At 42.0% G+C, this 25,000-nt stretch overlaps 1 protein-coding gene across 5 annotated transcripts in view; it reads left to right on the top strand.

Moving 5' to 3' along the window:
• Nucleotides 1-25,000, top strand: part of pard3aa (par-3 family cell polarity regulator alpha, a) — a 434,509-nt gene that overhangs the window by 291,920 nt on the left and 117,589 nt on the right. For 3 of the 5 annotated variants that reach the window (XM_053635945.1, XM_053635934.1, XM_053635960.1), the window contains exons 17-19: nucleotides 2,415-2,459; nucleotides 8,215-8,457; nucleotides 13,451-13,664. In XM_053635945.1, coding sequence (XP_053491920.1) covers nucleotides 2,415-2,459; nucleotides 8,215-8,457; nucleotides 13,451-13,664 — 502 coding nt within the window. The remainder of the gene's footprint in view (nucleotides 1-2,414; nucleotides 2,460-8,214; nucleotides 8,458-13,450; nucleotides 13,665-25,000) is intronic. The other 2 variants (XM_053635967.1, XM_053635955.1) reach the window with 1 other exon arrangement.

Raw genomic sequence — 25,000 nt, 5'->3', positions numbered from 1 at the left:
AAAAAAAACAGAGTTTGCACTAAACTCAAGTTTACCTGGGTAGCCATTGAAATCGCCTTCGTGCAACAGGCCTCAGGTTGCCATGGAGATGCTGATCATTACGCGATGAGACATGCCCACACTATTCTCACCAAGCTGAATATTATATGTAGTTTTTAACTTGAATTAATCTGTATTTAATAATACATCTTTATTTAACACCACCTTGGTAAACGTGTAATAATGAGTAAGCATTTCTAACACACCCATGTTTACAGAGGATTTAAGATTTTTATTGCCGCATTTCTATGAAGTTTTACCCAAAGAAAAAACTTGGTTTCATTGCCCCGAAGAAACAGTGGTAAAGCACCAGGGACAGGTGGTCAGGTCAGTGACTGTCCTCTTCTGAGGAACATGGACCAGCACTCTGACTGCACGTCCCAGAAGACCAATGAAAGCTGCCGCTCCAGTGAGCGGATAATTGAAGGAGATAAAACAGTTTCTCTGTCCCGTTCAACTCATGAAGACCCTCATCTCCTTTAACTGGCCTTGATCTCTACAAAGATCTAGACACTTCTCCATCAGAGCTCTCTCTCTCTCTCTCTCTCTCTCTCTCTCTCTCTCTCTCCTTCCCAACTTCACACAAGTGATGTGAGAGAAAACCGATCCTGCACTCAGGCAGAGAGGGTGTGGCCCAAAAGTTCGAAAACAGCAGATAAGACTCATTTTAGTCTCCTATCCACGCCAGACTGCATTAGGATATCAATTAAAAGCAAGCCCGTGCTCAATCAGAGCCATTAGTAAGGGTAGGAAAATCCTCCAGTGTGTAAAGAGTTCAGGGCCTCACTGCAGCGTCTCCATCATGCTTTATCAAAATGCTTCATAATTGTGCTGTCAGCTCCCATTGGGCCTAATGAAAAATTGATATGTGGAGTGATGTCCCACTGATGAAACAATTACACCACTCCTCATCAAAAGAAAGTGAAGTTTGAGAGGCTTTTAGAAAAAGTCGTCTCACACACACACACACACACACACACTGCCCAGAGGAGTGTTAAGTATCTCTGTGCAGGAGATTGTTAGCAGTACAAGTTTTCAAATCTGAATATGTGAATCAGTAATTAGCTCTGCTACAGGGATTAACGGTTTTAGTATTCAGTGATATTGGCTCAAGCAGTTGCTTCCCCTGGGTCTTGCCTTAATTATATATTCTAGGAAAGTATGTTTATTTATGGTCTGCTTTGGGAGCAGTCCACATTGACATCTTAAAGAGCCTTCGGTCTCGTCCGTATGTGTATGCATATTTTTAATGCGTAGTTTTTTAACCCTCTGTTTAAAAAGCATTCTTATATACAACATAACCCCCCAAAACAAACGAACAAAAAATAAATGCAGAAATGATTTGTAAACACTCGGATTAGGACACCACGCCAGTGGGTGGCGGTGGTATGGGATAAACTGTCAAATGCCTCAAGAATGACATTAAGAGCAATAACGAGGGCAAACAATGAAGGATTCATATATATGGGTTGAAGATGAGGTGGAACTATTAAGGATTAACGATTAAAGTTGCACAAAATGTTTTTCCGGGTCTTGTGCAAAAACAAATTTTTTACCTCCCTACCCCACCCCCCACCCCCCACCCCAACCCCAATTAGTAACGAGTGTTTTCGACACGCTTTGTTTTCAGCTGCCCAGAAGTGTGTTTTTGTGTGGACAGAAGAACCAAAAAAGCATATACATGTGGATGTGGCTTCAGTCAGAGGGTCCTGAGACTTGGGTGCCATGCCCCCCCCCCCCCCACTCCCCAATTTCCACACACTGATCATTAAAAGCTCTTTCCACTCGCAGAAAATCACCTGTTCTAAGTTCACCCAAATCGATTTTCCACAGTTGGCCTTTTCTTTTCCTCTCAATCATATATATTCTCCTCTCCGTCTGCTCTTGCACGCTTCAGACGAACAATATCTACTTTTTAAACGAGTCTGAGAGCTTTTTCAGACATTATGCAGAATTGTCTGCATGCCTGACACTTTGAATTCTCTCAGATGTGTGAAAAGACAGAGAGGGATTGGGGGTGGGCGGGGGGGAGTATCAGTTCCACGTCACGCACGGGGCTATGAATAATCACCTAACCACTTTATAACCTGTTCTCCAGTGAATTTAAATGCCTGAGACAAAAGCATGATATCCCATATCTGGTGTGTTTGTCTGTATGAGTGTCTGTGTGTGTGTGTCTGTACCCATCCGTGTGTCTGTCTGTGTGTTTTGTTCCTCTTTGATTTGTTTTTCTGTCTTGCCACACTTGAATGATTTGCATGCTTCTCCTGACCTTTTGGAAATTGACACTAATGGAAAGTCAGTTTGTAATGCAGCATGGGAACGGTGGAACGTCTTGCACTAACCCAACACAATTGTTTATGCCTCTTTAACAGTAGCTGACGAGATTAACCTCACACCCCACCCAAACAGGACAGAAGGTAAGACAACCAATCGTTGACGCCCATCACTCCTGCACCACAGTAGGATTGGCTTGTCTGTCTGTGCTTGGGCATGCTAGCGCTTAGCAGATGAGCTGGGGTGTTTTTTTATTTATTTATTTATTTATTTATTTATTTATTTATTTATTTTCATTATTGTTTGCTCAAATCAAAGTTTGCCGAGGTTCGTCAGGACATGCTGTAGTTTGTCAGCACAGAATAAAGCAACGATATCGCAATTAATGGATTCACTTCTGAAAGTCTTTCCAGTTTCATTTTAATTACCATCACTATCTCCTAAACGCTGCATTTGTTTTTCTATGTTTAGGAAGTCACTTGAAGTAATTGGTGTCAAATTATAGATATTTCCTCTTAAATTGGAACGTTGGAGTGTTGTGGTGTTAAATAGCATTTTTGGCTGCAGTTTAGCGGAAGGCAAGCCGCACCGCTCGCTCTTCAGAGAGTAAGACAGAAGAAAACATTAATTAGCCTGAGAGGTGTTTCAAATGGAAAGAGGGAGAAGATGGAGAGTGAAGGAGGTGTGTGTGTATGGAACATGCTAGGGGGCTTTGCTTGGATCCCATTTTGAAATAAAGACCCTAAAATGCAGGCAAGCCTGTTTGACTGCAATTAATCCATCACTGTCAAGTGGCTGAAGCTATGCACTGTAGTCACAGCACAGGGAAAACACGTGTCCTGGCTAGCAGGAGTCCAGGCGAAGCCCTGGGTAGGGTTCAGCCATGCAGAAAAGTATTCTGTAACAAACATATAGCACTGCCAAGAATGGTGGCTGAGAACCAAATTGAATGACTCTAGTGTAGGCCATGGCGTTGAAATGGATGGCGTTTCCATGTCTAATTTAAAAATAACGGGTTTCATGTTGAAGGAATTGATCTCGGGTGCCACACCTGGAACTTATTCCCTTTGTTAAAATATCCCGAGCAGCATTAAATGTCCTTAACACTCATCCAAACCACAGAAGGTTCTTCCCTAGAGAATGTGCATGTTGCACCTCTGGTGTCCTGACTCCTAGTCGTATAGCGACAGAACACCTGGAAGTATTCAGACTCCCTCACCATCTCCACAACCCCATACTAGTTTATGTTCAGTTGTAAAATTAACTGGCCCACACTCACGGCACTGAGTACGCCACCATAACCCATGGCGTGTTATAAGCTAATGAACTGTGTGTCCTTGTGGTTCCGTAAAATAAGTGAATCCACATGTTTCGGTGCAGTTGCAGTACAGATTGCAGGTCAGGCTCGGGCTTGTGAGAACAGAATACAGAGGGATGCTGTGAGCGTGGTGTTATTAGGTGAAATTGCCCAGCGACGATTCAGCAGATCCTGCCCTATCACTGATGCCATTGCAGTAATTGTACATAGGAGTGTTGTAAGTGATTGAGCTCGACCATCAGAAGTTAATTAGGACAGGTGTAAAGAAGCAGGGGGAAAAGCTGTTTTCCGGTGTGCTAATGATTCTGAACAGGCTGGCACAGCAGCTCGGGCGACCCCAGGGCCCCTTCACCCTTACTTGGCTATGGGAACATGACTGCCCCCTGGCCAACATGGAGCTATTCTTAGCCTAATCAACCTTCTAGAGATACTCTTAGAATCTCAACTGGCTGAATAAATGACATTTAATGGATCCCGTGTCCATATATACACGCACACCATGTGAGCATTACACACTGCATGGAGTAATGGCCTTTAGAAGAAACGTCGGAGTCGTGCTAACGAGGCAACAGCCACAGCCCTTACATTAACCACTGACAGATTATTCATGAAGCTCGTGTTACCTACTTTTAACATTTAATGATGATCGTGCCTCACCAGCGAATTGTCCTGGTCGCCTTTACAGGCTGACTAATCAAAAAGATGTGGGGAGTGTATCTTATCAAAGCCTGCACTATATTTTTATGGCGATTATAATATTGCAGTCATGCGGCTTTGTCTAGGATTATGAGGCCTCTCTGTTTTCCAGCCTGAGCAGAAAGATCGAGTAGAAAAAAAAAAAAAAGACATGTTTGGGTTGGTGAAACCTTTTGTATCTTTTTTTTTTTTCTTTTTCTTTTTCGTTGTTATTTTTCCTTCTGCTTTTCCCCCTGAGTGACAGCCAGCTCCGTATTAGATATGTGATAGGAATCAAGAAGTAGTCCTGCCTTTTGAGAGATGCTTGTCAAAAGCCTGCCTGGATTCAGATGAAGAGAAATGCAAAAAAAAAAAAAAAAAAAACAACTGGTGAGCGAGAACAATTACCAGCTTTTCTTTCGTTGATGCTCTTCACTCCTATGTGACACATCGCTGGAGCTCAGGATGCGGAATGTCAAACGGGCTCAACGGGATGATCGTTCCGAGATTTTGAGCAAAGCAGATGCCATTTGCGTTTCCTCAAACTGTAGCAGCCGCCTGGGCTTCATTTGCCGCATCTTATTGTGTTTGGCACGCATGCTGCTCCCATGATCTGGAGGAACAGGCCTGCATGTAAGCTTCAAAAATGCCCCATTTATGCGGTATTTAGAGGATCTTGATTAAGTCTGCTTCTCTGCCAGCATATGGGGAGCAATACTGTTTGGATGCAAGCTGGATGTTCATTTTCCTACAGTTCAAAAAAAAAGAAAATAATTAAAAAAAAAAAAAAAAAGGATGCTGCTCTCCAGTGTCCTTCATTGTGAAAGAAAGATCCTTTGGAAAATAAATGAATGTCTTTACTTGCGCAATTGTGTAAATATGATTGATTTGTCCTATAAATTGGCTCAGTAGTCAACTGTGATCAAGTTGTTTTTTTTTTTTGTTTTTTTTTTTTTAAAAGGCTGTGTTTATTGAACATGTTGAACACTCTGGCGTTTACACATGGTCGTTTGATATGTTTAAAATATTAGAATTTTATCCAGATATTTATTCATTATTCATATAAAAATGCGCCCGATGTACATTTGAAACAGATTCAGTGAAATCTTTTTTTTTTTAAACCACTTTAAGAGGTCTGAGAAGGATGTTTTTGCCAGATGTTATACATTCTTCTTGCATCTGACATCCAAAACTCCTTGGAGTTAAGTCCACCTCATTTCATACTGTACATGATCCATGACTATGTTGTTAAAAACTGCAAAAATGGTGGATTTGGATTCAGGCGTTAGAGAAAGTTGATTGTTTGCATATCGCATGCTAAAATGACCAGCCAGATTTCAGGCTAGCAAACTGGAGACACATTTATCTACACGTGTACTGTAAGTGGGGTTTAAAAAAAAAAAAAAAATCTTATCAGGATGCAATCAAGATTAGCATTCATTCCCCCCTAGCTAGGAGTCCAGTGTTGCAGTGTTACAGTGTTGCAGATGGAGCTCGGTGATGATGCATTGGGTCATTACAATCACTAATCCACACCGTTTTTATATCCGCTTTCTATCCTCAATGTGATATAAGACTGAGCTGATCTTTCCAGCACAAACACAGCAATGTTTGCTAGGAACCAGATTGACAGATGGCAATCCCAGATTCCACATCTTGCCTTGAGGTCAGAGGTCATCGTCACACCCTCTGAACAATCTTTGTTTGCGCTGGCTTCATCTAACCATACGTGAGAAAATTCTGTGGAAGAGCTGCTGCTGTCCAGCAGAGCTTTCCAGCTCTGTCTTCTGTCCTTAATGCAGGAAGAGCTGCTGGGTCTGGGTCTGGTTTGCTTGGTTAAATGATCTGGTTTGGGTCTGGTTTGCTTGGTTAAAGGATCAAGAGCAGATTAGCCGGACCTAAAGCTGCTAACACTTGTGAAATAGTGAGAACAGTAGCCATTCCAATGTGGATTAGTCCTACCTCCAGATCACCAGCAATAGTTCTGTGCTTCTAGCTGATATCTACACTACGATGCTTCTGAAGTGGTGTTCGAGCAGACAGCATCTAATAGATTTCGGACCGTTTTCACCGGGTGATTGGGAGTTTATTTTGCTAGGCTGATATCCGTTTTGCTTTCAACCCGAAGAGCCGCCGCGAGCTCATCAGCCACCGAGCATGCTCCATTTAGCCCACTGAAAATGAGCCGAGGCCCTTGGTGGAAAGGAAGGCAAAGCTATTTGGGGGGGGTACGAAAGAAGACCATGTGCTGTGAAGACGGGAGAGAGCGTGATCGACAGCTATGTTTACACAGAATGTCACCATATGTTTGATGACGCTATGCAAACGTAGTTTTTAGACCGAAATCTTTTCGAGCCTGAGCTCCTCATGGCTCAAGCTGAGGAAACACTGGCTCCTACCAAATGGCCAAAAAAACAGCTTTTGATGGAAAGTTACGATGGACGTCCAACGGCATGCTGGTTACGGGCTGCTGTTCGTAAGACACGTATATACACTGACATAATGAAATACTGAGGTCTCGCTTCACTAAGCTACTCTAAACAACAGCCATTGGAGGGGGGAAAAAAAAAAGTAATTCTGGCTGTCTGGTGAGCTGTGTAGGCTTTAAACAGAAGGAATGATAGCTGGAGCTGCAGCTCTGTTGGACGTGTGGGATTTTCTACATCAACAGCTCTACTGTTTGACCTACCATGCTTCATGGGAGGAATGACACTTCTATCAACTCTGCAAACAAACAGAAAGAATAGGCCTGGCTGCGGTCCTTTGAGTAGAAGCCTTCTGTCATTCCTGCCATGTATATTTATATATTTATATATCATTTGCATGTTAATTATATTTGTGCGCATAATGAAGATCCATTATGCTGTACATATCAATGAGATGTAGTCAAACGGACCAGTAGCTCTGCCCAATTCCTGCGCCTCCTTGAGCTGCGTACGCTGTTGAACCTTTTGTCTTTGTGTGTGTTTCTTCTTCATTTTGCAAATTTGCGTATGTTTGTGTGAGTTATTGTGTAAGCTCTAAACATTTATCTTATCCCAGGCACGCAGGTGGCTCAGGGAGTGTGTGTTTGGCAAGTGCCCCATTTACGCCTACCTGTTCACCTCCCCACCTACCCCCCCCCCCCAACCACACACACACACACACACACACACACACACACACACACACACACCCCCCCCAATCATAGATCCAACCAACCAAGTAGCCCTGCTTGCTCATTTTGTCTCCCTGCTCAGGAATCTCTGCAGTGCAGGATTAATGCTCTGACTCTGCTGGAAGTTGTCGTAAGCTGGAGCATTGTGTTTCTGGAGGGGTTTTGGTAGGCCTGGCATACAGATTGTTAGTAGAATGAGGAGGTTATTAAGCAGGGAGGACCAGGGAGGAACATGAAGGGAGGCCTTAGTGTGGATGTGAATGGGCTAGATTTTGTGTGTTTAGTCTGTTCTTCTATTCTCCGTAGCTTCTAAATCTCCGTATCCCTTTCTCGCTTTTCCTCGGCCACCCACCAAAGATAATGGGCTTCAGGCCTGCGCCATACATCAATGCCTGTAGTCTTACTTTCTGTATTTCTCCCTCTGTGTTCTGCCTCTCTGCAGCTGCTTCTCTCTCTCTCTCTCTCTCTCTCTCTCTCTCTCTCTAAAGTGTTTATATACTTTGCAGCCTTATAATACGAGCCAGGCATATGTACAAATTAAGATAAAAGGCACTAAAGAACCTCAAGAGCTTGAAGAAAAGTAAACATAGTGATAAGTGGAATTTCCATTTTCTCATTTATCTCCAGTCATGGGAGTAGTTGGTTTAAAAGATGTAGTTTTTTTTTTTTATTTGAATGCCCCCGTGTTAAATATAGCAGAGCACTTTTATTACTATTTTGGATGAAGTGTCCTCTCTCTTATCCTAAGGTAACTCCACAAGAGATGTAGGGCCCAATCTGGGTCTGAAGAAGTCCAGCTCTCTGGAGAGTCTCCAGACGGCCGTGGCAGAGGTGACGCTCAACGGGGACGTCCCCTTCCACAGGCCTCGTCCCAGAATCATCCGTGGACGTGGTTGCAACGAGAGCTTCCGTGCGGCTATCGACAAATCCTACGACAGACCCGGTATGAACGTGGTATGTGATGAAGAGGACGACGAAGGCATGGAGACGTGTAAGTGTTGGAACTAAACGATGATTGTTGTAGTTTCTTAAATAACAGGCTCTGTCATTCTTTGTATCAGATACAAAATCGGTAATTTAACACTTGTGATGTCAGGTGGCACTGGTGGTGCAGCCATCACAAGAAATCGTTACAATGGTGTGAGGAATTTCTCCATCTCTATCTAGGTCAGGCTTCCCCTTACAGAGTCCACAGCCAATCAGCGTCTGCTTTACTCCCATATTACTATTCATATCAGCAGTGTCCGAGTGAGCTCCGAGACGTCCCTGCTGTCTGTTTTCCCACCACTGGGGACTCTTCATTCTCATCTTCCTGTTAATGCTTTTAGACTTGAAGCAATTGGGAAACCATTGTCCTGTTTACTCGCAGTAGGAGTTTGTCCTTCATTTCTCCTTACAGTCCATGGTGAATAGAGCAGCAGCCTTTTTTTATATTCCAGCTATTATGGATGTCCTTGTTGAACATTTTATCTTTATATGCGGTTATAAAATTTTAGCTGTAGTGAAAGAACGTTGCTCTGGGTGCATGTGTGGAAAACAGCACTGCTGGTCCTGAAACCCTCCTTTTCACTGGAGTCTGTCCGATCTGGTGTTTCATTACTCACAGTCATGTTGTGGTGGCAAGACAGAGCTGTCAAACAAGCCAGACCAGGTAATAACAGCACCTTGCCGCAGGAGCCTCCTTGTTCTCAATTAAAAGCTTCTATTCAACAGGGTAGAGACGTTACTTTAAAAAAAAGAAAAGGCGGCAAATCATTTTCCTGAGCTGCTTTGTTCTGGTATGTTGTTTCTGCCTGCCACTAAATACTGTCTTATCTTTCCCTCAGAGAAATGGGGGGCAATAGATTTTGCCACAAAGGTATATTGCATTTCTCCCTTCCTGATATTCAAATAAGTCAAATGCGGTTTTTCAATTTAGATAAAAGCAGCCTGCCTGTGTCTGTCCCAGAGGTTAATAGTCAGAGTTGACTGATAAGGGCAGGCATTCTTTCTTTCACGCTGACTTTTATTTACATAAAATCCCACGTCATCTGGGGAAAAAATGTGTCAGCAGCAGATATCCTGCCAAGAAGAAGAGAAGATTTGAGCTGGGGATTTTTCTCTGTTCTGCACTTCTGAAATAGCAAGCTTCAGAGTTCCATTTCAAGCAGAATGACAATTCCATGAATCCGTCTGCGACTCGGAAGGGAAGAAATGAACACCTAGCAGGATCAAAGTGAGGAGGCTAATGACTGGGGCATCAAAACATTGATTTCTCTCTTGTACAGCAGAAAAAGTTTTAATTACTCTAACTCGGGTCTCTTTTTGAGAAAAATAAATTATTGCAGTCGAACGACGAGCTCTGAAGGGCTGCGTAACTTGCTCCGATGACTGTTTTGATGGGAACACTATTGATCTGTTGCAGTTGCATTGACTTCAGTGTTGCGTCTCTTTGTTAGGCTAATGAGCACTGTTTGGGAAATGAAGCATCCAATTTATACCTCTCATCTATTTCTCTGTATTTATTCCTTTCTGCTTTGGTTCCATCTTCGTCAAGACCAGATTGAGTTTTTGTGGATGTGTGATAATGACGGGCTGAGTGCTTGCCTACACACACAGATACACTCATCTGGCCCCCCCAGGAGGCCTGAGCGATTACCATCTCCTGTGTGTTATCTGAGACTGCATCATTAGGAGCTGCAGAAATTAGCACGCTCCTCTAATCTCACAGCCCGGTTTTAATTGCCAGATGCAGCTCATCCGTGTAGCTACACCGCCTTTGCACTTAGCGGCGCGATAAGCTTACAGACACACGCACACACACACGCACACACACACACACACACGGGAAATGAAAGAAACAAGTGATAAAAGCGATATCAACTCAAACATAGTTAGTGTTATCATCTTCCTAACTGTTAACGGGATTTAGGGAAAAAAAAAAAATAGTGCATAACGGAAAACTTTTCGGCCCGCTATTCCTGTCATATAGCATTTCACGGCCGGTTTTCACTTTCTTCTGGGGAAACTTCAAAGAAAGAAAGCAGAAAACAACATTGAACACAGGGACCTCGTCCCTATTACGGTCACATCTAGCGAAGTGGGTGGGGGAATCCAATATGGCTGCCTCATTGTTTTCTCAGATTGGATTTTCTGTCTGCTTTTAATCTTTGTTCCTCCCTTTTTAAAATATTAATAAACTGTAATCACACACGTCTAACATCAGGTGCATTGTACTGTTGTAACGACTCTAGGACTGCTAAGCATTGTGCTAAAGCACTTAGCATAATTAGCAGCTGCATTTTTCTCCCCCCCCCCTCCTTTTGCTCATTCAGAGTTGATTTAAACTTACAATTACTGACAGATTAATTACATTAGATGCAGCAGGGCATCCAGCATAGAAATTGCAGCTATAATAAGACTTGATGGTGAAATGAAAATGAGCTAATTTACTTCATTCCAATTGTGATTAAAGTGGTGTTTTATGTATGCCATTGCTGGTTTGCTGGGAAATAATACGAAAGCTAGATATAGAATAAACATTTGCTACGTGTAGTAGAAGTAGAAACTTAGCATTACGGCAGGAAATGTTGCTTTTGTCATTGTTGTGACTTTATCAATACTGACACTGGATCCACATGCTCGGATAGCTGGGATGCAGTAAAGCATTAACGTATAAGACATACACTTTTGATTCAAAGCAACCTCCATAACGGAGAAGTGTATGTAAAACAGAGAGAATGTTAGCAAAGCAGTTCTGCCGTTCTTCTGATGTCTTCAAAGAACATGTCATTCGGGACTCCAACCTATTACCGTTCCTTAATTGTGATTGAAAGGAAAAACAATCGGTTTGTTGTGCTGTACGAGGCATTTTACTGGCATGGGTTTGGCTCACTTCTCCCTAGAAACATTGCTTAACTTGATCTGTGAATAAGGTGAGCTTAGTATAGAGCTAAATTCAAGGCCTTGTTTCTTTCGTTCTCTTAATGAGTATGAAAGACTCCTGAGAGCCAGTCAACTTCTTACCCTCTGACCTGCCAACTACAGCTGAAGTAAATGCTAAATGGTCTGCACTTACATGGCGCGTTTTAACCTTAGCGGTTCAGCATAGCGCGTTTTGACCTTAGCGGTTCAGCATAGCACGTTTTAACCTTAGCGGTTCATCATAACGCCTTTTAACCTTAGCGGTCCAGCATAGCGCGTTTTAACCTTAGCGGTTCAGCATAGCACGTTTTAACCTTAGCGGTTCAGCATAGCGCGTTTTAATCTTAGCGGTTCAACATAGCGCCTTTTAACCTTAGCGGTTCATCATATCAAGGCACTAGCCTGCCATCGAGAACAACTTCGGGTTCAGTGTCTTGCCCCAGGACCCTTCGGTATGTAGAGAGACTTGGGATTGAACCGCCAACCCTGCGATTAGTGGACAACCCGCTCTACCACCTGAGCCAGAGCCGCCCGGGTGAATAAAGAAGAAATAGATGCAGTCTCTTTTGTCTGAGTTGCTTAAAGGCTGGGTAATACTTTACTGTAACTACACGTTTGCATACACAAAATGGCTGCTGCGTGTATACCACAGTCGTTTGGAGCGTCACTTCACAGCCATCTAAAAGGCGGGAACTACATCTCCTCTGTGTGGTGCAGTACCAGCTTAAATATAGTGGGGGCAGTATAGCACCATGTGACACTGTGTCCGCAACTAACTAAACAAACTGGTGTTGTGTAGCAAATCAAATCACATCTACTGTTCTAGACTCTTATTGAGTACTAACCCTAACTGTTTATTATTAGTGTTTTAATTTTACAAACCTCGCGTGTAGGCTTCAAGTCTGTTTTGCGTACCAGTGTTCTAGATTTTCTAGATTAGTAAATACGTTTGGATGTAACAGATTATTCAGATTATTGATAGGACTGTACAGTGTGAGGTCCGCATACCAGTATGCACGATTAGGGTATGTCTTTAGGGTATATGCGAGTAACTAAACTCTGAATATTGTTTAAGTGAGCATGGCCACTTTTACTTAAATGCCTATAACTCTTGAACGGAGATATTTTCACCAAAATACACACTTATGTATGGGCCCCATTTGAGGAAATATGTAAAAAATGACTGAGCGTGACCAGTTCGTGGCTCTATAACAAGAAAAGAACATGAAATTGGCTCTAATTACGGAACAATTGGTCCAGTTGACTTGAACATTTGTATGCAGTGTCTTAGGCATAGGTCCAGTCAATATTTACGAGGACAGTCGCATCTCAAAAACCACGTCTGCTATCGGCCAGTTCAATCTCAGCAGCTATTAGACAAGGTTATCAAAGGCCGATCAGAAAGAAACTTGGTGGGCTCCAGAGGTCTGCGAGAAATTTGAAACTAATCAGCCACTGGGGGGTACGATCAAGTTTTTTTATAACACAAGTAATTCATACCTTTTGATAGAGCTCTTCATTCTGAACAACTTTACCTCAAGAACCACCGGAGACAGTCAAATTGTTAGTTAAATAACTGCGAATGCTTTTTTTAAAATGCATCGTGTTTATAACCAATCGGCAACAAACTATTTGTAGCCCCACCCTCAGATATCTTTAGTTCCTTTTGGTTTTGATTCTAAACATGTACCAAAATGCAAACAGCTAGGAACCTTGGTACTGGACTGGTGGCCAGTAGAAAAGAAGTTTCCTGGTGCTAAAAGTTTTTTGTACAGGTACTACGTACAATGGAAAAAGGCCTCATGTGTATGTTTACTGAACTGTGAGATCAGGCTATTAATTGGTTTTGTATTTAGACAGCACATTATAATAATCTTCTTCCAAATGAAACTTGCCTCCAGATTAAAAGAGAAATGTAGTGTTTGTGGTTGAATCAGTGCCAACAGGAATTCCCCAGTGTTGTGGGAACAAAGCAGCCAGCAGTGTGGCCTTGATAAGATGCCGCATCTTGTTTGGTTTTTTTTTTCCTCCCTCGTGTCTCTTACCGTCTTCCAATTTCTTTCTCTGTCTTTTTGTCTCAGTGGAGGAGGACACGGAGGAAAGCTCACGCTCCGGCCGTGACTCGGTCTCCACGGCAAATGACGTGGCCTTACCTGCAGGAGCGGCTTTCCAGGACGGCCAGATGAACGGCGGACGGCCCAAAGACGAGCGGAAGAAAGAGAAAGGAGGGAAGGAAAAGAAGGAAAAGAGCAAAGCCAAGAAAAGCGTGCTGAAGGGCCTGGGCGACATGTTCAGGTACACTTAACTCAAATGAGTAGATCTCATCCCCCTCCTCATGTGCAGTGGTGATTCTGTTTCCGTGCTGGTTCTACAGGAAGCTCTGTCCTGCTCTGTGCTGCTAAATAGAGCTCACTTACCTTTAGCCAAAACAGCCAGGTGGCCCGGGGCAGTTTAAGCACATGGTTTATAACAAGCAAGGATGTTTTATTTATTCTGTAGCACAGCCGGGGCTGGGACAGAAAACACACAGCTTGGACACACACTCTGTCTTGTTTATGTGCATGTAAATTTGATGCCATAAAAATGTACATAGTGATCCTCATAAACATAATGTATACTCCGAAGCATGCACAGATAGTTTGAAGTTGAGGGCGTCTGTGATCAAGCTTGAGTTAACTTTGAGAGAAAATGATGCAAGGCCAAGCAATGACTTGTGCAAAGTCCGCAAGTCTGTCAACTTGAGGTTGTGTGAGAGCCAGAAAGCCTTCATATCCCATATCCCGACATCAACGTCAGCAGTGCAAGCTCATCAGAGAAGCTTAGAGAGAGACACATGGTTGTTTTTCTTTCTATCTTTTTTTTTTCTCGTTACATAACTGGTGAAGATTTATTGCGTGTAATTCTGCACAAACCACCGTAAAGTGGCTTTATTGTGAAAACTGCTGAAAACAGGCTTTTTATTTCTGTCTTTTAGGAAACGTAGAAAATAATGTGAGATCGGACATGCAGTTAACGGTATTTCTTTCTATTTTTTACAGATTGTTTCGCATCAGAGATGCATTTACATACTCACTGATCGTGGTTTCAGTTAACACGCAGTGCAAGCGAGTCCAGGTCAAATGGAGTTGTGTTCACTATGTTTACATGCTGAATTTGAAATGTCCTTGTGGTATGTTTTGTTATTCAGGGACTTTGGAAAATCCTAACAGCGCTAAACAGAGTTGTGACACAACATTCGTGTAACTTATTATGGCGGAACCCTTGGAAGTTTGGTTAGCAGGCAGGCTAACTGTAAATACGTGGTAATTGTAGTGATTGCTATTCGTACACAGACATAACCAAGTGAAATGTTAATATTCTTGATAGTTTTGTCGCTTGCACCCTCTGTGTTTTTACACACACAGATAGCTAGCTATCTCGATCACTAGCTCTCTTGTTTCCAAGATGCCTAGCTATGGTGTGTTATCCAATTTGACCACTTGAACTACTAAGTATATCATGAGTTTTGTTCCCGAGTTCAATTTGAATGGAGCATTAAACACAGCTTTGGAGTGTGCTAATGTTCATAACTAACTCACAGGAAGAGGGAAACGAGTCTCGGGAATTGTCAGTGTGTCCTTATTCTCAGTTTTAGGTTATACAGCAAGTTAGGATTGGTAGCTACAGTCGGACATTTACATACACTCATCATGATCATGAATGTCATGCCAATACTGGGCTTTCAATCATTTCTTTGAACTGTTCTTTTTCTGGGGCAGAATGATTGTACAACATACATCTTTAATAAAAAAAACAAGCATTTGGTTCACAAGTTTGAATTTATTTGGGGTTTTCTGTAGTCAACACAAGGGCAAAATTATACAAACAGGGTCAAAAACATGCATAGAGCACACCTAATATTTAGTTGAACGTCCCTTAGCAGGTTTCACTTCGAGCAGACGCTTTTGGTAGCCGTCCACCAGCTCCTGGCAGAATTCTGGTTGGATGCTTGACTACTCTTCTTGGCAGAATTGGTCAATTTCAAGGACATTTGTTGTTTCCTAGCCCTGACTTGCCTTTAAAGCACAGTCCACAATATTTCGATAGGGTTGAGATCAGGACTTTGGGAAGGCCATTCCAAAAGCTTACCGTGAGCCTGCTTTATCCACTCCACAACCAGCTTCGATGTGTGTTTGGGGTCACTGTCCTGTCGGAACATCCAGTTGTGTCCAAGTTTCACCCATCTGGCTGATGGTTTGAGATTATGCTGAATAGTTCTAAGCTAGTCCTCCTTCTTCATTATTCTATTCACTTAACGCAAAACACCAGTTCCACTGGCAGCAAAACAGCCCCAGAGCACAATGCTACCACCACCACCACCATATAGTCTCATCTGACTATAAAACTTTCCTCCAGAAGGCTTTTTCTTTGTTCGTATGGTCAGCCGCAAACTTTAGACGGGCTTGAAGGTGTCGATTTTGGAGCAGGGGCTCCTTTCTTGAACGGCAGCCTTTCAGTCCATGGCGATGTAACACTGGCTTGACTGTAGACAGTGACACGGATATTCCAGCAGCTTCCAGTTCATAGCAGGCCTGTGCCTTGGTGGTTCCTGGGTTTTGCCTGACTATAAAACCACTCTGAAACGACTTCCTGCTCTCACAGGTCAGTATTCAGCTATTCGTTGTTATTATATCAGACATGTCAGCTGTAAATCAGAGCTTAAACATGTCAGTTAATGAATATTTATGAGTACTGCATGTCTTTACGAATATTAATGAGCAGTGGGTGTGGTCAGTGAAAAGCACTGTACTATATTTATTCAAATACCCCAGCATGATTCCACACTCGAAGACCTGAGAAGAAAACGTTTTGTTGACTTTAATGGTAGCAGAAGGAGTGTGAGGTGTGAGACCAGTTAGATAGGATACAGGTTTGTTCGACAACTTGCTAACTTGCTTATACAGCCTGAATCTGTGTCCTCTGCTTTAGGCCTGACGGTTTAGCTCTGCCAAGCTAATTAAACACAGGCCGCTGTTAATTATTTTGATTTGGTGCTCATTTGAATGCGGGATGAATTAGCTGTGCTCTTATCAGTGCAGTAAGTTGTTTCATGGCGGATTAGAGTAATGGGATTAGTTAGCAGAGCAGCGCACCGTGCATAGCGCTGCAACGAACAATAAAGATGACAAGTGTTTCCAGGTCATGTTTCAGGAACTCGGAGAGGTCGCTTATCAAGGCCACTAATTTGCGCTTTGCTTCTCGTTTGTATCCTGCGGAGCAAAGGAAGTCAGTAATTATAAAGGCACAATGACATGCACACACACATACATACATACACATTTGTGTGTATGTTATTGTGTCTGTCTTTTTTAAGAGAGATTGATTACCAAATGAAAATGAATGTGCTAGTCTGGCGTTAGGTGTGTACTGTAGGTGTGTGTGTGTACTGTAGGTGTGTGTGCGCGCGCGCTCTTGGTGAAATGAGTTTGAGGGCTGTGCTGCTCCTGGCTAAAAGGTTGTGAGTCTCCCCCCGGGGCGGCGGGTGGTTTGGCCCCTCTCACTGTGCATCATCTCTCTTCATTAGAGTCGAGTGGCAGTACCACTTATGAAAGAGAGGCGGGGACACACACACACACACACCATGTGTACACTTTCTTTTTTTGCTCATTCCTGTTCTTTCCTTCTTTTATCCTTTCCATAATTCCTACCTTGCTCTTTGTTTGTTTGTTTTTTCTTTTTTGCTTTCTGTCCTTCATCCCTGTCTTCATTCTTATTTATGCATTTCTTTTCTACCTTCATTTTTTATTTCCTTTTCTTGCTTTCATCCATTCCTTCATTACTACCTTCTCTCTCTCTCTTTCACCCCCACCCACTTTCCCAGCTGATAAAAAAAAAAAAAAAACTCATAGAATTTGTATTGGTTTTAATGGAAACTGTAATGGTCCCTGAGGGTCTCTACTGGTAATTTGTTGCCTTTTATTGGTGGAATCTTATGTCTAGTGGATACCATTAAGGACCAATAATGGTAATGGTTAGCTGATGGTTTGTAATGGTTTTTGTGATGGAAACCATTTGAAATTCTGTGATGGTTTCTATTGTCTTTTTTTTTCCTTCTTTTGTTTGTCCATTCTTTTGTTTGTTTGTTCTTTCTTTCTTTCTTTCCTTCCCTCACTCCACACACACACACACACACACACACACACACACAAAACACATGCTGTTATTACAGTGGATCTACCACTCCTCAGAGGCTTACCCTCATCTGCTATTTCCATGGAGAGTGTACACACACACACACACACACACACACACACACACACCTGATAGGAGAGAAAGTCTGATTGTTGGTCCTTACTGTAGCTCCACGTTGATTATTTATTTGTTTTTTTTCCACTCATGTATGACATTAATGACTCATAAGACATGCATACACACACTGAACTATGCATACACACACGAACACACACTATTCAGTCGTCCGTCTCACTTTTATCACACACACACACTTTCCCTGCAAGGAGAGGTTTGCTGCGTTGGCAACACACTGCAATTTGAGCTCATCTGAACGCCTGGCTAAACATGCTCTGATGAGCTCTCACCATGGAGCTTAATGCGAACACTGATTGGATGGCAGAGAGAGCTCAATAGCTAAAGCAAGGAGGAGAGAGGGATAAAAGGATGGAACGAGAATGAGAGATGGACAAAGAAATTGAGTGCATAGCGGCGTGGGCACAGAGATTTAGAAAGATGAAGGGGAAATGGGGGGAGATGAATAGCGGATCAGAAAAAGCAATGGAAATTTCAAATGGGGACGAGTGGACCGGGGAGAACCGTGGATGTGTTTATAGGGAGATCAATACAGCTGATGAAATATGGAGCAGAAGATCTTAACTAATGTAATATACAAGTGTAATGGAGTAACATCACGATAGGACAGAATACAGTGAGCTTCAGCCATGCTTATGCCAGGAATCCTGAACAGAATATTATGTAAAGCAATATGCTGTATGTTTCATTATATACAGGGTTTTTATTTATCATAATTCATCAGACAGCATTTACAGTCTACAGTCATTTAAGCACAGACAAACAAAAATGCAAATAGCTTTACCCTGTGAGGCAAACAAAAGTATGCTCAGTGTATTGTTTTTCTGTTTGTGTGTTGAACTGTTTTTAATTATTGTGAATTATTTTATATTATTACCAAGAAGTTGTTGTTGTTTATTATTATTATTATTATTATTATTATTATTATTATTAGCCATGTTTCCATCCATGTATTTTTATGTGATGTTTGGGATATCGTATAAAAAACGCTGGATTGAAACACCAGATGTGAATCAGATCTCCAAAATGCAAATTAAAATCCTGTGCGCTCAATTGAGGCAGATAATTTTCTTTTATCCGATAAGAAAACTTAACTTGGCGCATAAACTACTACGGAAACACGTTCAGCAAATAAATTCCTCGACGCGGGCCAAGAAAGTCATGTGACTTTGCCTCAACAAAGCACGTGATTGGATAATGGGGATACAGCTTGGGAACTTGTAGAGCGCAATGGCGATGCGTTTTTTCTGCCGGTTGCGCGGCATCTCGAATGTCGTTTTTGTCCGTCATCCAAATGATTTGGTAGCTATAATTACCTCCCAAAGCTGTCTCGCACGATTACTTTGCGCCGGTTTCTCCGGAAGTGACGATTTTGTTCATTTGAACATGTGGGATGGAAACGTTGCTTTATTTACAAATGTTTCGTGTGATGATCCAGTTTTTTTTGCATTAGGTAAATGAATGGAAACATGGGTAATGATGATTTATTTTTAATACTTATTTAATTATATATGAAGTATATATTATTATTATTATTTTTATAAGAAACCCTTAAGACCTCGCAGATCCTGGAGCTGTTTTTAGCTTTATTAAGAGCTGTTTTAGCTTTATTGTCTTGAGGACGGTAGTGTGTTTCGAGATGAATGATCACGTGATCCTTATTTTACATTTGCATTTATTCATTGAGCGGACGCTTTTATCCAAAGCGACTTACAAATGAGGGAATACAAGCAAAGCGATATATCAAGCGGAGAACAATACAAGTAGTGCTACCATACAAGATTTATAACTGAGTTTTTGAAAAGTGCGCAGAGTTGAGGTGTAAGAGCCAGACTAAGTTTTTATTTATTTATTTATTTATTTTTTAACGCTAATGTGGGGTTGACATTTTATTTACGTGCTCACGGAAGAGGTGGGTTTTTAGCTTTCGTTTTTTGAAGACCGTAACAGATTCTGCTGTCCGGATTGAGGATTTTCTGATCATATCAGGCTTGCGTAGTCGTCCTTGCCTCACCTAAGGCCTTTTCAGCATTTTCCGTGCTCAGTGGAGCCACATTAAGCCGTCTCCTCCCCAGACCGTGAGGCAGAAGCCTCAATTTCCAGAGGTAATTAGGTGCTGTTTATTTTCTGTTTGACTGACTGCCCATCCTGCTACCCATCACGTTTTCACTGTTTCTCATGTGTGTGCCATTCTTTGCAAAGCTGCTGGAGCAGTGCATGATGGGTCCGAGTTGATGAGTGAAGAGGATGCCCGAGGAGAGAGAGGAAGCTTGAGGGAGTAGGGGATGTAAATGAGTGCGATGAAGTGAACTAGGGCACAGGGAGGAGGGCACAGAGAAAAAAAGGATTCGTTCGTATCACACTTGTGGTCACGACAGCGTTGCCTTGCAGGGAAGACGTCCCTCTATGTCAAGCATTTGTGTTCTCTGTTAATAGGGTGTAATTAGTAGTGCTGGAACAACAAGCCGCCCTACTATCACCACCTTTATATGACCTCTAAATAAGCAACCAGTCTGATAGCCATCACATCACACCTCGAGTAAGAGTGACAGCAAGACCAACTGCCTGAAGAGAGACTGACAGACAGGAGCAGGGTGAGCGAGAGAGAGAGAGCATCTTTGTTATTTTCAGAGCAGCAGCTAATAGCCTCTTGAGCCTTTGTGCTCCAGATTTAACCTATATATATCCAGAAACATTGTCTGCTCTGAGCACTCCTCCATGTACATTCGAGTGGAAAGCTTCCATACAAAGCTAACACTCTGTTCTCATGCCGCTCTTGTCATTAGCACGCAGACATCCCTTTGAATTAGCCAAGCTTTGCACACATGAGCACGGTTTAATCAGGAAAAGCCTATCATCAGAGACCGTACCGTATTAGCATTCTGCCTTCATTTGCTGGATGGATGCGATATGTAGAAATGAACTTTCTCTTTCGGTGCATATCTGTATTCTAGTCTCTTTGTCTCGCGCCGAATGACCAGGCTCGGCAAATACTATAACACAGGACTAAAGGAAAAGAAAATATCAGAAGAGCAGCAGAGGAATATTGCCTTGTCCTTTACATGGGGCGATACTGGAAAACGATCTGCTTTTGAAATGTCGGTGTCCCCCGTACATATATATATATTAGACATGACTCCTCAGCAGAAAGAATGTGCAAGATAATCTGCTGAAATGATGAAGAAATTCAATCGGTAGATCATAGATAGAAAATGCTTACGCCGTGGCTATGTAAATATTTGATGTGTTTTACGCTAGTCTTATCCCTGGGGGTCAATTCTGAGAAGTTTAAGGGCTTTTCTCAGAGGTCTTGCAGAGTACAGTGTATCCAGACAGACATGTCCGTCTTTACCAGATACGCTCCACCAGATGCAGCAGGGAAAGTGTTTCAAAAGTGAAACGCTCAGCCTATTACAAAAGATTGCATGCAAATTTAGGGCACAAACCCAAAGCAGGGAGTGTAAGTGTGACCAGGAGAGCAATTTCTGACACATTTTTACTGCTCGCCCTCTGGATGTGCCTGATTTCATCCTGATGCTCTCCTTCTGCTCGGAGCTTCTTCACTCGCCTTCTGCTCTCGTGCATGATTCAACATGGATACCCTAAAGAGTAGCACTTTGAAAAGATGGACAGTTCAAGGCCAAGTCTCACCCTTGCTTTAGCGGACAATTTCACGTTGATACTGCTCATTTCGGCACACTTAGTACTGTTGGCCTTTACCCTTCTACATCTGTGTACGGCAATAAATTATAATCTCATTATACGATGTCACCGGGAAGACGATAGGTTCCCTTTTGAGTCCCTTTTCCTTTCTTAGTGATTTCTAAGCGAGTTTTCCTTGTTCTTTAGGGATCTAAGTCGCCATCTTGAATGGTCTGATTAGTGTGGATTGGCAGTAGCTCGATGAAATCAACGTAGTGATGGAGCTTGAATTTTAAGTGACTGGTCAGGGTTTGGAGCACAGAGGGAAACTTTTTTTTTTTTTTTTGGTGGCCATGTTTCCTCTCCAGATCATTTCCACTCCCTCGCTCGGTGTGAGCACACTTGGGGACGGCTGGTTGTCCATCACTTTTCCTGGGATTACTACTTTTGGAATGAGTATCTCCCCCTGCACAGCTGTAGCCCCTCAGGGCAGGCCAGAGGTTGTAGAAGTGTACTGCACTAATTGAATCTGAAACCTTGTAAATGAAACAGGATCCACCAGCATCTTTCACTGAGCAAGCATACTAAAAATGACCAAATCCTGTAGGGATCTTGTTAAAGAGAATGATTTAATGTTGCGCTGTTTTCCATGAATCTTAGTTCTCACTAGGAAGCATGCATTGTTGTTTTGTTGTAAGGAATGCACTCTCAGAAGACACACACACACACACACACAAAATCTATGTGTCTGGTTTGCGAAAGAATCCAAAACACCAATTATTCCTCTGATCAGCAAACCAGCCTGCTTTTCTCATTTTTTTTCCCGCCACTATAACTCTATTACAAAGCGACACAGTTTTTAGGTGCAGAAAAGGCCCAGAGCCGTTCCTTTATCTCCCAGGGGGAGAGCCGAGCGTTAACGAGACAACACAAAGGGCCGTGAAAACAGCATGGCCCCGTCTGCTCAGACAAATAGCATTTCAAATACTGAGACTGTGGAAAATGAAGATGGTGAAGTAAGTGTGTGTGTGTGTGTGTTTGGAACTGTTTAACCAGCGTGATATAAAACATGCCAGGACAGGTGAACACTGGCACTGGGATGTGTCTGAATAAAAGGATACAAGAAGGAGAAATTGCAGGGCTTGTGCATGGCTAAAAATATTGTTGTTGCAATATATAACTGGCCGATGGAGTGTGTCATTACACAGTCCACGAGAAATGCATAGGGACCAGGAATTTAATACATATGGGGCTGTGCATGAGAGAAAATCCTTCTTCACACACACATGCACACACTTTTTGGTTCCACATCTCAGTTCCACAAATGAGCAGCCATAAGGACAATCGTCATTGAATTGCTTTTGCATTGAGAGTAAAATAAATGAAGTGCATTGCTGTAGGTACACACACGCTGAAGCCTGCATGACATGAATGTCTTTCCTCTCCTCCGCTCAGGATGTTGCGCGTGAAAGTTTTCCGTCGTTTACCCTGCAGATAAATTTAATTGGGTGTTTTTCTGGCATTCTGTATGCACTGTCAGAAAGAACGAAGAAGGATGAGATGTGTCGCTAGGTCGAGTCCGGACACTGTCCTGGTTTAGGACATACCAGCTAGATGACTCAGTGATTTTGTTTGAATAAATTGATATAACTAACACTTAAAAAAAAAAAAAAAAAAAAAAAAAAAAAAGATTGTGCTCTTAAGAGTCTGTGGCTTTTGCGAATGTGCCTGCCCCGATGTTGTGGCTTGGAGCGTTTATTGGCACACTCATTAATCATGACCAGCTTTGTGAAGGGCAGATTTGCCTCAGACAGTGTGCTCACTGTAAGATTTGCTTCACAGACTCTAAAACTTAGTTTTGTTTTGTTTTTCCTTGAGCCATTTTGAATGGCTCTGGAAAGATTTTAATCCGCATTATAAAGTTCCCCAGTCTGTAAAATTAGCATCACTGCCACCAGGCATGAATACAATCCTGGAAAATGTAGATCCTTTAAGAGTTGTCCTTCTTAAAAGGTTCGTTGTAGAAATATACACCAGAGTGTTTCCCTATCAACCCTTTACGCATTACGGCTCCGTATTACTTGAGTAAATTGATAAAGAAATGTTGTAGATTTTCTAATTGTCTAACTGTTAAGTTACTTTCAAACAAACAAACAAAAAAACAACCTATCTATGACATAGCATTAGTACTGGAATGTTTCAGTGCCGACTGGCAAACACGGTCGACCAATTTGCTGGTAGCTGCTCAGATCAAGCTGGACTTTTCAGCAGGGAGGAAGGGATCCATTTAGAACCCTATTATGCCGCTTAGAACCTTTAAGTGTCCAATGACGCTTCAAAGAACCATTTCTAAGAGTGTAGCAAATAACAAGACGGTGTAGCTCAACTTGAAATGTGTGACAGATATATATATATATATATATATATATATATATATATATATATATATATATATATATATATATATATATATATATATGGTTAATGTGTATACTTGTGTATACTTTTAAGGGTTCATTGAACAATTAAGGTAGCTTCCTGAAAAGGTTCTTCTAGGAACTAGTTTTTTTCACTGCTGAGTTCTGCATAGAAACTTTCTGATATCCCCCAGAGGAATGTAGGTCTGTAATAGCATTTATTTCTGTAATTGGAAAATAAAGACCACTTGATCACTTGTTCATCGTGCCATAAAATGCTGTAGAACAGTTGGCACGGGCTCTTTGACTTTCAGTAGACTGAGATTTTTCATTGACAGTGATTCATTATTCAGCTATAAGGTGAGCTTAATTAATTATCCATAGCTGTAAGTGATGGAATCGCTGTAATTTTACCCTCTACCTCAGAAGGTATAAAAACCAAAAAAAAAAAAAAAATTGAGCATTCCTAACTAAGGAAATCTGTTTTTGTTCTGTTTGCTCCTATGATGCAATAGTGATTAGTACATAAACCCAGAGTGTGATATTGCCAGAAGATTTAGCTTGGGACAGTGTGTGCAACAACATCTTTCACCTTCTTAAATCCTACTACAGGATCTTATTTCATTCAAAATACCTCTGGGGCTACGGTTGCTACCATGGCCTTATGCCTGTAATTACCACATGCAGTTTTGCAGTCAAGTCTCCTTCAGTGAACAGTGGACTAGTTCAACAAACAAACATCATATTAAAACCATAATGAACTTTCCTTTACTTTCACACTATCCGTTATCAGCCAGATGAGGACGGGTTCCATACTGAGTCTGGTTCCTCTCAAGGTTTCTTCCTCATATCATCTTAGGGAGTTCATCCTCACCACCGGCTCGCTCAATAGGGATAAATTCACACGCTTAAAATCTGTATCATGTGTTTATATGTTTCTGTAAAGCTGCTTTGAGACAATGTCCATTGTTAAAAGCGCTACACAAATTGACATTGAATTGAATCTGGTCTCTGTTTAACCTTTTGATTTTTTTACTTTTTTGTTTTTTTACCACGATACAAAGAGCCCTGGAACAGTTACTGTGACTCTATTCAAGTTCAGAGAATGGCCTTTTATGAGAAGTTCATTTACATTAACATTTGCATGTGTTCGTTCGGTCTTTTATCCATTCCAACGTACAAGTGAGGCTGTTAAAGTATCAGACAGGAATACAAATTACTTAATACTAAAGCGCTGTTCGAAATCATGCATCCGCTCACATGTTC

This window comes from Ictalurus furcatus, chromosome 1, assembly GCF_023375685.1.
Source record: "Ictalurus furcatus strain D&B chromosome 1, Billie_1.0, whole genome shotgun sequence".
NCBI lineage: Eukaryota > Metazoa > Chordata > Actinopteri > Siluriformes > Ictaluridae > Ictalurus > Ictalurus furcatus.
Note: the sequence above shows the minus strand (reverse complement) of the source record. Positions and strands in the feature narration are given on the sequence as shown.